General features: G+C 44.4%; 1 protein-coding gene across 11 annotated transcripts in view; it reads left to right on the top strand.

Annotated features, from left to right (window-relative positions):
* LOC110984498 (syntaxin-binding protein 5-like) overlaps positions 1 to 13,505 on the top strand; it is a 73,218-nt gene that overhangs the window by 37,280 nt on the left and 22,433 nt on the right. For 10 of the 11 annotated variants that reach the window (XM_087146250.1, XM_087146248.1, XM_087146244.1 and 7 more), the window contains exons 6-17: positions 1,544 to 1,607; positions 2,834 to 3,041; positions 3,319 to 3,397; positions 3,731 to 3,885; positions 5,294 to 5,366; positions 6,924 to 7,080; positions 9,072 to 9,139; positions 9,662 to 9,702; positions 10,193 to 10,398; positions 10,931 to 11,218; positions 11,652 to 11,776; positions 12,899 to 13,121. In XM_087146250.1, the coding sequence (XP_087002376.1) occupies positions 1,544 to 1,607; positions 2,834 to 3,041; positions 3,319 to 3,397; positions 3,731 to 3,885; positions 5,294 to 5,366; positions 6,924 to 7,080; positions 9,072 to 9,139; positions 9,662 to 9,702; positions 10,193 to 10,398; positions 10,931 to 11,218; positions 11,652 to 11,776; positions 12,899 to 13,121 (1,687 nt within the window). The remainder of the gene's footprint in view (positions 1 to 1,543; positions 1,608 to 2,833; positions 3,042 to 3,318; positions 3,398 to 3,730; positions 3,886 to 5,293; positions 5,367 to 6,923; positions 7,081 to 9,071; positions 9,140 to 9,661; positions 9,703 to 10,192; positions 10,399 to 10,930; positions 11,219 to 11,651; positions 11,777 to 12,898; positions 13,122 to 13,505) is intronic. The other variant, XM_087146242.1, reaches the window with a different exon arrangement.

Raw genomic sequence — 13,505 nt, 5'->3', positions numbered from 1 at the left:
TTTGTCTTTTATTGTATAACCAAAATAAATGAAATGAACATTCAACTTTATTGGTTATTTGCCTGAAACAGAGGCCTTGAAAACAAACATGAAACAGAACAAACCGAGTTTTACCAAATTTAACACCACTGTCTGTTTGAGTTTGAGAGGTTCTTAAGAAGACAGAAGGTTTCAAAGGCTGACATGTACTTGTGCTTGTATGCCACAAAGCTTTAGGAATTAAGTTGATAACTCGACTTTGTTTTTATTTGTGATTATCCTTAATCTTCACAAAGCATTACAGGATGTTCATGCACATGTGTCATTGTTGTAAGAAAGCTTGCTTCCTCGTTGCGTAAGCTCCCAAAAGAGCATCTGTGATTAAGGTCATTCAGTAATAAGCTGCGCATACCAAAGGTTTAGCTTTTAAATATCATCAAAGGTTTTGGCATGAGAAACGTGGTGACGCTACCTGTTTTTTTTTTTTTTCCTTTTATATATTTCTGATGGCTTGCAGTCACAAGTTGATTGCATGAGCCATGTTGCAGCAAACCGTTTTAAATCTTTAATTCACAGGAACGCATGACCGATCCGCTTTAAAATATTCATGCGGATTCGTCGCCAATCTGGGTCGGGTGGCATCAGTCATGGTTGCAGGAGAAAAAATATCTTCTGCCGGGGGGGAGGGGGAAAGACATGGGAAGGAGGAGGGAGTGTCGTGTTTAGTAAATAGTGTGTATTTTTGTACATTCTTAATCAGGCATGTCACCTTCAATTGGGCTGATTTCCATAGTTTTCATTTATCGCCTCAGTGGCTTCTGACTTGGGTCCAGAGACCATAATGGGAGATTCATTTCCATACATGTCCATGTGCTGTTCATGTACATGTACTCTGTCCATTCAGAGCTGGATCAGATGGTATACATGTAGTTTATGTATGGTGTTCCCATAGTGCCATTGACTAGTGCAAAAGTCTTCATCCACCTGGATGTTTCTTTCCTTCGTATCCAAATACATCAACAGCATTTCTGCTCACTAGACGAGCCTACCAAAGGCACCGGCCATATTTACAGTTATGCAAGCAGATTGCTATATATTGGTGGAAGAAAAAAAAATCCTTACGTTGTCCAATTACACAAGACCTCACTGGCCATTTTGGTTGAGAATCTCATCTTGCCAAATAGCATGTACATGTCTATGGGATACATGTACACAGGAATCATAAATATACACTGTACATGTCTTCAGGTTGGCAATTGTTCAAACTTATCCTGCTGCGGTCAGCCACAAGCTTGCAGCAGGCGGACTGCCTTAACCGTAACCTCTAACATACATGTAGTTTGCAGAAGACCCATCGGAATCCATCAAAATCATCCCCCTTGCAGAATTACACCCATTTCATCCTTTGCACCGAAACTCTGTGGGAAGTACTGCCCTGTCTCTATCTTCCCACATCCCATAAAGTCTTTGCCCACATCCTCCGGCTGGATGTTTGAAAAATCTTGCCGGGTCTAAAGGGGTTTGAAGATGTGCGGTTTGATTGGGACTTCAATTTGCATTTCAGGTCACGAAAGACCCATCCTGGGCCAGTTGTTCACCTCAGCGACAACCCAACAGATGCAAACAAGGTCAGTTCCATCCCACCACGCTTGTGACACCGTATCGGTCAGACCATTTGTCACTGTCACTGAAGGTTTTCCCTTCCCCAAGGCCAATTTTCAGAGCGAGAGAGAGAGAGAGAAAATGCATATGTACATATGTATTTCATCCTTGTATTAACAAATCAATAAATAAAAAGAAAATGGAAAAGATTTTTCTATCCCACTCTGTACTTAAAAAATTCAATTATGAAGGATAATGCTTGTGGGCAAGGATGAAGAACAGTACCTGATCTGTGCTTGGCAGTAACTTATAAAAATAGGCCTTTACTGCAAAACTGACTTTCCTTTTAGAAGGGAGGGTACATGCACATGTGTAGAGAATTTCCAGTCACGTGATGTTTGACAGTTGGCGTTCAATTTACACGGATGTGTGTGGAAACACGCGCCTTCAAAGTCTCTCAACATTCGGGCGTACTTGAAACTGCCAACAGAAATACACAGATTTGAAAATCCGCACGCCTCCACGGACATGGTACGGTGCGCTTCCTAAAATGCCGTTGGCAGTCATGTTATGTCACATGAAATGCAGTGTACATGTACCTCTTTGTAATACTGTTAGACTCCCAAAACTAGGCAGAAGTGGTGGCCAATAGCCATTGTTTTCATGTACAAGTTATTTAATAGTTTGAACCTGTTTCTGATTTTGAGGCAGGTGTGGTGGCCATTGTTTTATTGTAAATAATGTGATTGTTGGAATCAGCTTCTACTCGTTTTGAGAAGGGCTTGGTCTCTATTGTTTTATTGTTGGGTGTGGTGTCCATTGTTTCATTTCATGATTTCCACTGCTTAAGCCAGCTTCTGATTGGTTTTGAGAAGGGCGTGGTCTCTATTGTTTTATTGTTGGGTGTGGTGTCCATTGTTTCATTTTATGATTTCCACTGCTTAAGCCAGCTTCTGATTGGTTTGAGAAGGGCGTGGTCTCTATTGTTTTATTGTTGGGTGTGGTGTCCATTGTTTCATTTCATGATTTCCACTGCTTAAGCCAGCTTCTGATTGGTTTTGAGAAGGGCGTGGTCTCTATTGTTTTATTGTCGGGTGTGGTGTCCATTGTTTCATTTCGTGATTTCTACTGCTAGAGCCAGTTTCTTGTTGGTTTTGAGAAGGGCGTGGCCTCTATTGTTACATTTTTTCATGATTGGATTGGGCTCGGTGTCCATTGTTTCACTTCACACAATTTCCATCGCTTGAACTAGCTTCTGATCGGTTTTGAGACGGGCGTGGTGGCCATGTGGGACCTGCGGACCAGGGCGGCCGAGCAGCGCTTCAACTGCAGCCAGCCAGTGCGCTGCATCTCCTGGCACCACGAAGGCAAGCAGTTCATTGTCAGCCACACCGACGGCACGCTGACCACGTGGAGTGTCAAGAACGCCACCAAGCCGGCAAATATCATCTCGCCGCATGGTAGGGAACCAAACTTCATCAACCCCTCCTTCCTGTTCCCCCTGCCTCTTTGCCCTAACGCATCAACGTAGCCCGGTTGAATCGGTCTAGAATTGCCAATCTCAATCTCTCTCCGACCTCAGGATTGGGTCTCAATTTCACGAATCATGTCCTGTCGCCCAGGTCCATCTGTCTCATTTTCTGCCACGAAGTGTTCATTGCGTGGACACAAAAAGTTTGTCCGTACTTTTGTAAGACCCTTGTGTAATTTTGTATTCTTCCCTGAACTCACCCACAGCTAAAGTGCCTGCCAAGGGGTTGAAGCCTGAGCCATGCACACCAGTACTCAAAGTAGAGTGGAGGTCAGTGAAGAACGGGTAAGATACTGCAGAGCAACCGCAGTCTTTGTCAAGCTGAACCAAGTACTGTGAGAAATCAGTCAAGGTCTCAAAATCTTTTAATGATGAACCACCTCATTAACCTAGCCATGTCATTTTGAGTTGATGCCCTGGGAACAAGCTTGCTTATTAGTAAAACTGATCAGTAGACATTAAATAAGCTGTTTCTTTTCAAAATCGCCAAGAAAATGCGAACAGGGGTGGATGGAAGGAAATCTGAAAATGTACAAGAAGACTTAGAGCGCAATTGTTCTGAGATTGAATCATATTTTAGAAGAGCCATGTGAAATGTTTCCTCCGATCTTCTTTCAGGGACCCCTTCATTCTCTTTTCGGGGGGTTTGCCGTACGAGAAGGCCAGCAGTACTCCCAGTATCACCATCATGCAAGGCAAGACCACCACCGTTCTCGAAATGGAGCACACCGTCGTGGACTTCCTGTGTCTGTGTGACAACCCCTGGCCAAGCAGTAAGACCCAAACGTTGTTTGTTTGTATTTTTTGTCCCGCGGTTTGTTTGTTGTTTATTTTGTGGGTTTTTCTATCGCTTGGGGTCTGGGATTGTTACAGTAGGAACAGACAGCTCGGGAAGCAGCAAATGTGCACGACAGAAACCAACGTCTTGGCAAAGAGTGTTTCTGACTTACTTGGTCTTGTTTTTTGCTGTGTCTTACCAACCGGTGTGTCGACTACCAACCTTTCATACAGTACCTAGTGTTGACCTATCAACAAAAGAGGTCCCCCTGTGAAAAAAAAAAGTCATTGCAGGAAACATTTCATCTTTCCCGTTGCCCAGAATTTGTTTTACCATGAGATTAACTTTCAACCCATATTCACGTGTCACGTCAATCCAATTAAGAATCAATTGAATCTAGTTAAGGCTCATTTATCCCTCGTTTACTAGCTCTTGAAGGAGATTTTTTTTTTTTGGGCCTACCTCAGGCCCCGTCTTTGGCTCGTGTCCAAGAGCTGCCGAAATGAGCCGAATATGACGGCAGCCGGTTGTTTTAACATTTGCAATTTGATTTTCTAGTGTGGGGATCACGGCAGCGTTGATCCAATTCATGCAAAGATCTAATTAGCTCTGTCATTTTGTGACTCGGGGATGAAAGATTCTTTTATTCAGGGATGGGCCTTCGGGGGTCCTTTTATCTTTTCTCTTGGTTTTTCCTGCTGTGTGAAGTCATTCTCTGTTATTTCAGCCAGGTCGCCACTTAGCATAATCGGTTGATGGTGTGGTTTCAGCCTAATCATGCTCTTGTGTAGTTATAATAGGATTTGCCCTCGGTAAACCTTTGCTGGTAGTTTTTCTTTCAAGTGGGATTAATAGCAATCTGGTCATGAGTGTTTGCTTGCCGTGTTTCTAGAAATCCCTCTTGGTTGTGGAGAACAGCTTCCATATTCTAACAGGCCGTCTTGATCTGTAAGTTATTTCATATTGCACGAATTCAGGTGACGTTTCAGCAGTTTTACACAGGTGAGATGATCACCAGTAAGATAGCCAGTGGTGTGCAAACCTTTTTATACATGTGAAGAAATACCACTTGATATCCTGACTGTCAACCGAATCCAGTGCGGCTCGATTGTCTTGGTTTTAAACATATTAAGTAGCCTCATCCTTAGATTCATGTATATGGACAGCCTAGTGCGTGTCGGCCAGCGAGTAACAACGTTGTTTCTTTTTATATAACAGGTTTCGCCCTTACCCAACGTATATTAATAAGCACTGTATGCTCAGTGCTTGTCCGAGAGCTTGCGAAAAAAACCTCACAAGCTGAGATGTAAAACTTCTTTTTTGGCAGTGAGCCCTTGTGTTGCTGAGCAAAATATGTAAAACCAAAAAAAAAAAAATCTTGAAAACGTTGTTTCTGCTTTCAGATCCCCAGGAACCATATGCTGTAGTGGTCCTTTTGGAGAGTGACCTCGTGGTCGTTGACCTCACATCACAAGGGTAAGCCACAGCCATCTTTGAAAATTCCTTTTTGCTGCCCACATTAGAAATGACGTGCTGAGATGTAAAACTTCTTTTTTGGCAGTGAGCCCTTGTGTTGCTGAGCAAAATATGTAAAAACAAAACAAAAAAAACCAGATGCAAGAGAAAATGTACGGATGAAGATTACAACTTAGCCCGTACAATTCCTTGAAGATATTGCCGTTGTAATCTGAATGCGTTATAGTCACCCAGTGGAGCTTTGATTAGTGAATCAGCCGTCCCGCGTGAATTCTCATTCAGCCGCCGCTTCCTGTGGCTTTTGTTTGGCTTTGCGCCTTTCTAGCGGAAGTCGGTCGGTGAACTCGTACCTCCTCTGTGATCTGCAATTGCGTATTCGCTCTTACATTAGCGTGATGTAATTTGTTTGTTTACCATTCCCAGCTGTACCATTTTATGTGCGCTGTTTGAATTTTTCTTTAATCGTGAAGAATGGACCCTATTCACATGGAGGCCATTTTTTATCTTATTCCCCAAATCTGTTTTACATATTGTGAACTGTCGATTAGGATGGCACCAGACTGTTTTATACTTCTGTGCTTTCCAAGCCTCCCTTTCAAAAATTTTCATTATCTGGCAATGTAGAATTCTGTCTGGTCAATCATAAATTTGAAATTATTTATCAGAGTAGACTGGTGCAAATTTGTCAATGAAATTTCATTTTATTGCTTTATTTGTACTGTCAACATTCAAAAACGAAGAGTTAACCTCGCTTTCAAATTCAACATGGCCGGCCCCGTAAATAAAGTCTATTGGCTTTGCAGGTATCGGAAAGCGTTGAACTTTCAACAGAATAGCCTTTCCAGTATACCTGAAATCAATTCCCAACTGTGCTACTGCCTTTACCTTAGATTTGCTGTCCAACCTGAGGGCCACTCTATTATTCATTTGGCATCCCCACCTGTTTCAGTTTTAATCAATCCCTGCAGTTTCATACAGTTTTGAAAATGCTTACTCAGTTTAGGCAGCAGAATGTTAATAGTGCAGCCCAGATTGTACTAGCAATTCCTCCACGATCTCAAGTTGCCTATTCACCCAGAGGCCGCATGAAATGATTTGTTTCTCTTCCTCAATCATGCCGGTTTTCGACAAATGGTTGAATTTTTATTTGATTTCACATTATAGAAAGGAAAAGGAAAGAAAAGTCCACATGTTGGCACCAAAAAGCCTTTCTAATCTTAAGTCAGTGCCCCTGAAGGATAGATAATGTAAACTCCCCCATGAAAGTGGATGGCCTGATACATTGGAAGGAGCTGAATATGAAAAAAAAAATCCTGGGCAGAGGGAATTGAACCATTATTAACTGCTGAATTATTGAATACGTTTGGGAGGTGTACCCAATGGCATTCAGCATTTCCGTTCTCGTTCTGTTCACCCAAGTCTGGCAAAATTTGCCCCCTGTTGCCTATCATCGCTTTGAGTATTGAATTTGAAGATTAAACATCTTGACATCAATTTTTGTCCGGGGATGATTTTTTGTGTGTATTTTTGGTCTTGTTCCCCGTCTTCTGTCAACAGGTATCCGTGCTTTGAAAACCCCTATCCCATGGACCTTCACGAGTCCCCAGTCACCTGTGTGCAATACTATTCCGACTGTCCCTCGGATCTCATACCGCACCTGTATTCCGCCGGCTCAAATAGCCTGAACAGGAAGAAGCAGTTGTACAGTAAAAAGGTGAGATCTCTCTTTGCAGTCTGCAGACCAGTTGGCTGGAGGTGGAACGCGTTTCCAGCAGCTAGAAGATTTCAGTGAAGAGAAATATTGTGTTATTTCATTAGTTGTTCTAACTTTTCGGGTTCAATTTATGAAATGGGAGAACTTTTTGGGGGGCTTGACTCACACTTTGTAATAAGTGATGGATACCATTAAGCTCTGATATCTCACCTGAGCCACCATTGTCCATCCTCACAGTATCTCCAGAAGATGATTTGAACGCTCAGTTGTACTCAGCATTTGGGGACTACATGTACATGGGCACGTTCATTCTAATGGATACTCTACGGATTCAAAAATTCAAAATGGTTGTCCCTTATTTAACACGTTACAAAGAGGGAATATGCAAATCGGGGCCCTATTGGTTTGACACTTTAAAAGCCGTCTTAAATTTAGCCCTGTAATCACAGAACTCTGTCTACGGCCCCCCCCCAAAAAAACAACTTGGTGCTTATCATAGGAATCTGGAACAGTCTAAGTAGGGTGGAAGAACGTGGGCCCCATTTCGCGGTTGGCAGAGTTCCTGGCTGGCAAGTTAGTCAGTGTTAAACACTGCATAAAGAGCCTTTTAGAGCACAGCTTGCTTTAAAGGCGCGGGGCGGTCGTTGTGTTCAGTTTTCAACAGCTGTCATCCTTGGGTCTGTTTGTTTCACACGGATCCGAATTGCATTCAGCGATCTGTCGTCAGTTCACTGACACCAAAACCCACCTAATGGATAGCAGGAACCAGCTCTGGCATCACTGATTGCAATCCAAATCCATGTGAAACAAATAGACCCATAGTTAATATACCTCACAGTATTTCCAAGGGTTTTTGCCGTTCTAATGTCTAGCTTCTTGGTTCTGCTAATTTCAGGGTTTTTTGCTATTGTTTCGTTACTGAATCCTTTGTCAATTTCACATTAATGGCGGAGTGCCGTACCTTTAATGCTGTGATTCAGCAGTAGAGATGTTCACGCATGGGCAGATGTTGACACATTGGGGAATTTGGTCACGGTTGACACAGTTTCAACATTACAGCTTCTGTCTAGGATGAGAAGGAACTGTTTGAAGTTGGTTCTAGAAATTGCCTTAAAGGGGCTGCATGTATGCTATACTCTCTCATAAATCGCAATTCCATTAGAGGATCAATATTTCAAAATGTCAAGGTACACGCACTCCAAATCTCAGAACATCACGTTTACACAGTTCTCAGACTAATGCCCAAATCTGTCGGCCTCTGTAGCTCAGCAGACGCCCACTTTACTGTTTGGCTGCCAGGCAAGGAAAAAAAAAATAATAATGTGCTGGCGAGACGACGACTTGTGACAGAAACCTGCAAAACGCATCAGGCCTGGCAGCCGGCGCAATGGCGATAGGCAATTAATTGGTGGAACCTTGCACGTAGGATTAACCACAAATACACGTACATCCAGGACTCTTGGATTTGCTCTGGGAAAGACTCGTGTTCTAAGCCGTTAACGAGAAGAACATTACGGTGAGGCCGGTGGAAACATTAGCAGATGACATGACTGCGAAGCGTAACCTCATTCGTGTACACTGTATCTCTCATTTCCCGGAATTGCATCCTTTGGTACTGACAGATTCCTGGTACGTGTACGGTATGTGGCACCGGTTATAAGGGCAGATGCTTGTCTCCCTATCAGATCAGCAGGTTTCTGGTACAAGAACCTACTCATAATAGTAACTGTGGGTATCCGTGCAGTTGCAGTATCAACTATCAAGAGAGGGAGAGATCGATACATCACGACAAAGAACAACCCGACAGAAATGGCCCGAAAACTCAGGCCATGATTAAATATCTGCTGGTTTTTATTAATCAGTTGCATGTAGTCGGTATGGCTCTCCGGAATCGTCGGCTTACGTGTTAGGATTTAGATTTGTGTTTCTCAGCCAAGATTACAGAGCTACATTTATTTATTGGACATTGTTTTGTCTTTGTTTTCCTGCAGAACTGGCCAGTCAAAGGAGGAGGCTGGGGAAGTGGTGGAAGTAGCGAACAAGAAATTGTTATCACAGGGTACATTGCACGCTCAGCTCTGTCCATTGTACTCTGTATATCACTCTGTCGCATGTAACTTAGGATAGATACAAGGTTTGATTATAGCGAACAAGAAATTGTTATCACAGGGTACATTGCACGCTCAGCTTCGTCCACTGTGACTGCGGTCACATTTGTGTATTAAAAAAGGAACAACGTTTGACAGCTTTGAAAAAAATCTCAACTACAGACAGCAACCATGTCCCATTGTGAAGATTGGATTGAATTGAATCTCATCTTATTCCATTCAAAATGACAGTTCACATGATTTTTGTTCATCATGTAACTGCTTCCCATCCTAAGGAAGCCTGTGAAGGACACATGAATGAGTTGGTGGAACAAGTGGTGGTTGAAATCAGACTGCTGTCTTCGTGCGCTTTCCCTTTGAAAGTCTTTTGTATTTTTTTTGGTTTCATGGTAGCATAGAAACATTTGAAATGCAGTACTCTTACGGTGTGAATCCACACTTCTGTACACGTGTATTGTTTTGATTGTGTGCAGGCATGCAGATGGTACTGTCAAATTCTGGGATTCCTCTCAAGGTGAGGACGTTTTCTGTTTGTTCACCCTGACGTCCCTCCTTTACCACACAGTTCAAGGAAATAAAAACTACACCTCCGGGTTTATGTACATGTCTGCAGGCTTAAATTTGCCTCTTGTCCTGGTCATTTGTTTTCCAAACACAGCTCCATCTTTGTTTTCAGCTTTTGCTGATAGGCAGGTCCTGTACATTGGAAGTTCCCACTCAACATGAGTCAGTGTTTTGGCCTGGAAAGTGAAATTACGCATCAAGAGATGGGGTTTTTTTGGTATTATCTGAAAACTGACAGCTCTGGCAATGGCATCTGGGTCTGAAATCTAGCCCACGTCAGAGATGTGTTGTGCAGCTAGAATCATTGTCAGTCTGAAGAATACATTATGTGAAATTCATCAAAACAAGTCAGTGTACCAGACGTCAAAGTTGAACCTCCTAAGGAAGTGGAATTTCCGAATGACATCTCACATGATTTGTCTCTCCTTTTCTCTGGGTAGTCATGCTCCAAGTTCTCTACAAGCTCAAGACGGCCAAGGTCTTCGAGAAGCAGAAACAGGCAAGGAGCCTGGACGGCGATGAGGAGCCCTTTGCTATCCAGATGGTCAAGCTGTGCCAGGAGAGCCGGCTGCTAGCTGTGGCCGGGGCCAGCGGCCATGTCATACTGTACCGGTTCAGCAGGCTGGAGGTCACCACTGAGTTGACGGTGAGCCGCTCGTGAGCTGTGCAAAGTCAAAGAGGCGTGAACCCAATTCTGTAAAGTTCCTTGGGTGAAAAAATGTTACTGTGCTAAAATCAGCCGTGCACCAGTCACTACCAATATGCACACCAAGGCTTCCTGGCTGGCAACCAGGTTTTGCCAAGCAAAAATTTTCTGCACTTTACAATTTTCCGAGCTTGGCAGCTCTGTGAAAGTGGTCTGTGAGTAATCCTAGTTTCTCTTGAAATTGAAGCCAGTGATAGTTTGCTAATATGAGAAAAAACTATTTGAGACAGAGACACTTGTAAAAATAAGTGAGTACTTAAGAAGCAGTTGTTAATACGTGTGAAGTACTTTGTGTGGAGTACTTTATGCGTAGTACTTAATGTGTAGTACTTCATGTGTAGTACTTGACTGCAAGCCCAATGTAAGACCTGTATAATGGAATATTAATTGAGGTTACTTCTCAGTCTCGTCCCTGCGACTAGCGTAACCACAGGGCATTGAAAGTTTTTCTCTGCATTTACAATGCTTATAGGTCCTGGAAATTGCCATCGTCTACGAGCCCGAAGAACCAGACACCCCCGAGGCTGAGACCCCACCCCCTCCCCCGCCCACCCCACTCAAGCGCAACACCAGCACTATCAGCGCAAGTTCCATCGCCAGCGCAGTCAGCAGCCAGCAGGCGGCTCCAACCAGCCAGGCTGCGGGGGCATCGGGCGGAGCCACGGCAGCGGCGGGGGGCGGTGGGTCAGGGGGCACCGGTGCCCAGGCCACCAGCACCAGTTCCGGGGAGGGAATCCGGGACAACGTGCCGAACTTGAAGGTAGGCTTAGCTAAAGGTGGGGAGCACAGAATCGGAAGAAAAGGCACAGATTAAAAAACATGTTTTACAACGGCAAACAGTTTCGATCAATTGACACAGTCCACTACATTTAAGCTTATTACAGCTACAAGCCAAGTTTATTTACAAGATTATCATCAAACTTGTCAAAATAAATGTGCTAAAAAGTTTTCTGCATTATCATAAGTGAACAAGTAGTGTTCACAAAACACACAATTTTGTTCAAATGTTGTTGACTTGAAATGAATCGTATGATTCATTTATGGAAGTCGGCCTATTTCTGTCATTTTACGTCATGAGCTGAATTGCACTGTGATTTACTGTCAATAAACTCATATTGAAATGAACACAATTCCATGAAATATGTAAAATGACACATAGTGAAATTGATTTGGGGTTTCCAATCCTTGTTTAGGTCAAAGGAGGACCTCACAAGCGAGCCGCTGGTTTCCAGCCAGATCTTTGCTGTCAGCTGGTCTGGGTGGATGGAGAGGCACCATCTACTATTACTACAGTGGAGATCAACTCTTGCTATGGCCTGTAAGTGATGTGGCTGACTGGGTGGATGGCAGGGTTGCTTGGTGGATGGTTGGCTGGGTTACCCAGTGGATCTGTGGATTGATTGCCTGATGGGCAGTTTGTTGCTTGTGGATGGGTGGATGGGCTGCCCAGTGGGTGGGTGATTGATTGCCTGATGGGTAGTTTATTGTTTGTGGATGGGCTGCCCAGTGGGTGGGTGGATTGATTGCCTGATGGGTAGTTTGTTGTTTGTGGATGGGCTGCCCAGTGGGTGGGTGGATTGATTGCCTGATGGGTAGTTTGTTGTTTGTGGATGGGTGGATGGGCTGCCCAGTGGGAGGGTGGATTGATTGCCTGATGGGTAGTTTTTTGTTTGTGGATGGGCTGCCCAGTGGGTGGGTGGATTGATTGCCTGATGGGTAGTTTGTTGTTTGTGGATGGGCTGCCCAGTGGGTGGGTGGATTGATTGCCTGATGGGTAGTTTGTTGTTTGTGGATGGGTGGATGGGCTGCCCAGTGGGTGGGTGGATTGATTGCCTGATGGGTAGTTTTTTGTTTGTGGATGGGTGGATGGGCTGCCCAGTGGGTGGGTGGATTGATTACTTAATGGGTAGTTGGTTGCTTGTGGATGGGTTGCCGGGTTAATTGATGGGTGGCTGGGTTTGTGTATGGGTGGCTTTGCTGCTTCCTGGATGGGTCACTGATTGGGTGGCGGGCTGGCATGAAAGTTCGTAGGCTTGCAGGCTTGCTGGGGTTTTACTGGCTAGCGAGATACTTTGGGGCACTGGTGACCGGCAGTCACAGAGTAAGTATTTTGCTGGCATGTGTAGTCTAGGATAGCAGAGAGGCTGAGATTGCTGCTGGTCAGTTCCTTAGTAGCTCCACAGAGCTGGGTGTGTGTGTACATATAATTTGGACGGATGGCAAAGTTGCTGGTTAGATATGGCACAGTGGGCGGTAGGTTAGGCAGAGATGGATTGGTGCACAGTGTTGGCTGTACAGATGTCAAGATTGGTCATGCACTGCCGAGTAATTAATGGGTTGGATGATTGGCTGCCTTTTCTGCTCTCCAGCTGGTTGGTTCTCTTTGTTGGATGACCCTTTTAAAAAAATCCCCTTTCCATCTCCTGCCGATGACTTGCAGCCTCGCGTTTGGCACCACGACGGGCCTGGTCATCGTCGACTTCCTCCAGAAGACCTGCCTCCTGAACATGGGCACCCCGGACCTGTACGGCTCGGCTGACCCTTACACGCGCACCCCCCGCTCCCCCAAGAAGACCAAGCCCCAGGGGCTGGGCGACATTGTGGAGCAGTACATGGCAGACCCCGAGAGGTGCAAGTCGCCCACGGGTAGCAGCACGGAACAGGTAGGCTCCATGCAGACACACTGAAAAAATTCGGGGAGTTCCGGCATCCTCGGGACTGGGTAGCTCAGTTCAGGGAACAAAAGAGCAACTTTTGGGGTAAGAAATCTTTAACTGTAAGACTCATGGGGAATGTTCAAATATAGTTGTCTTGAACCAGAAAGTGCCAGTTTTTGCCATGGTGTCGCATCAACTTTGCTCTTTCCTAAAGATTATTGACAAACCCGTGCTTTATTTATTTTTCACAATTTTGTTTTCACCCTCCTTGTCCTCAACTTTCATCTTTTAAACACCCCTCCTCCCTTGCACCCCTTTACTCTGTTCTTTGTCCCCTTTTCTTTACACTTCCCTCCCCACTTCCATCTCTTATCCCCTCCTCTAACCCCC

This window comes from Acanthaster planci, linkage group LG15, assembly GCF_054643075.1.
Source record: "Acanthaster planci isolate LZ-2023a linkage group LG15, COTS_SCS, whole genome shotgun sequence".
NCBI classification, from domain to species: domain Eukaryota; kingdom Metazoa; phylum Echinodermata; class Asteroidea; order Valvatida; family Acanthasteridae; genus Acanthaster; species Acanthaster planci.
Note: the sequence above shows the minus strand (reverse complement) of the source record. Positions and strands in the feature narration are given on the sequence as shown.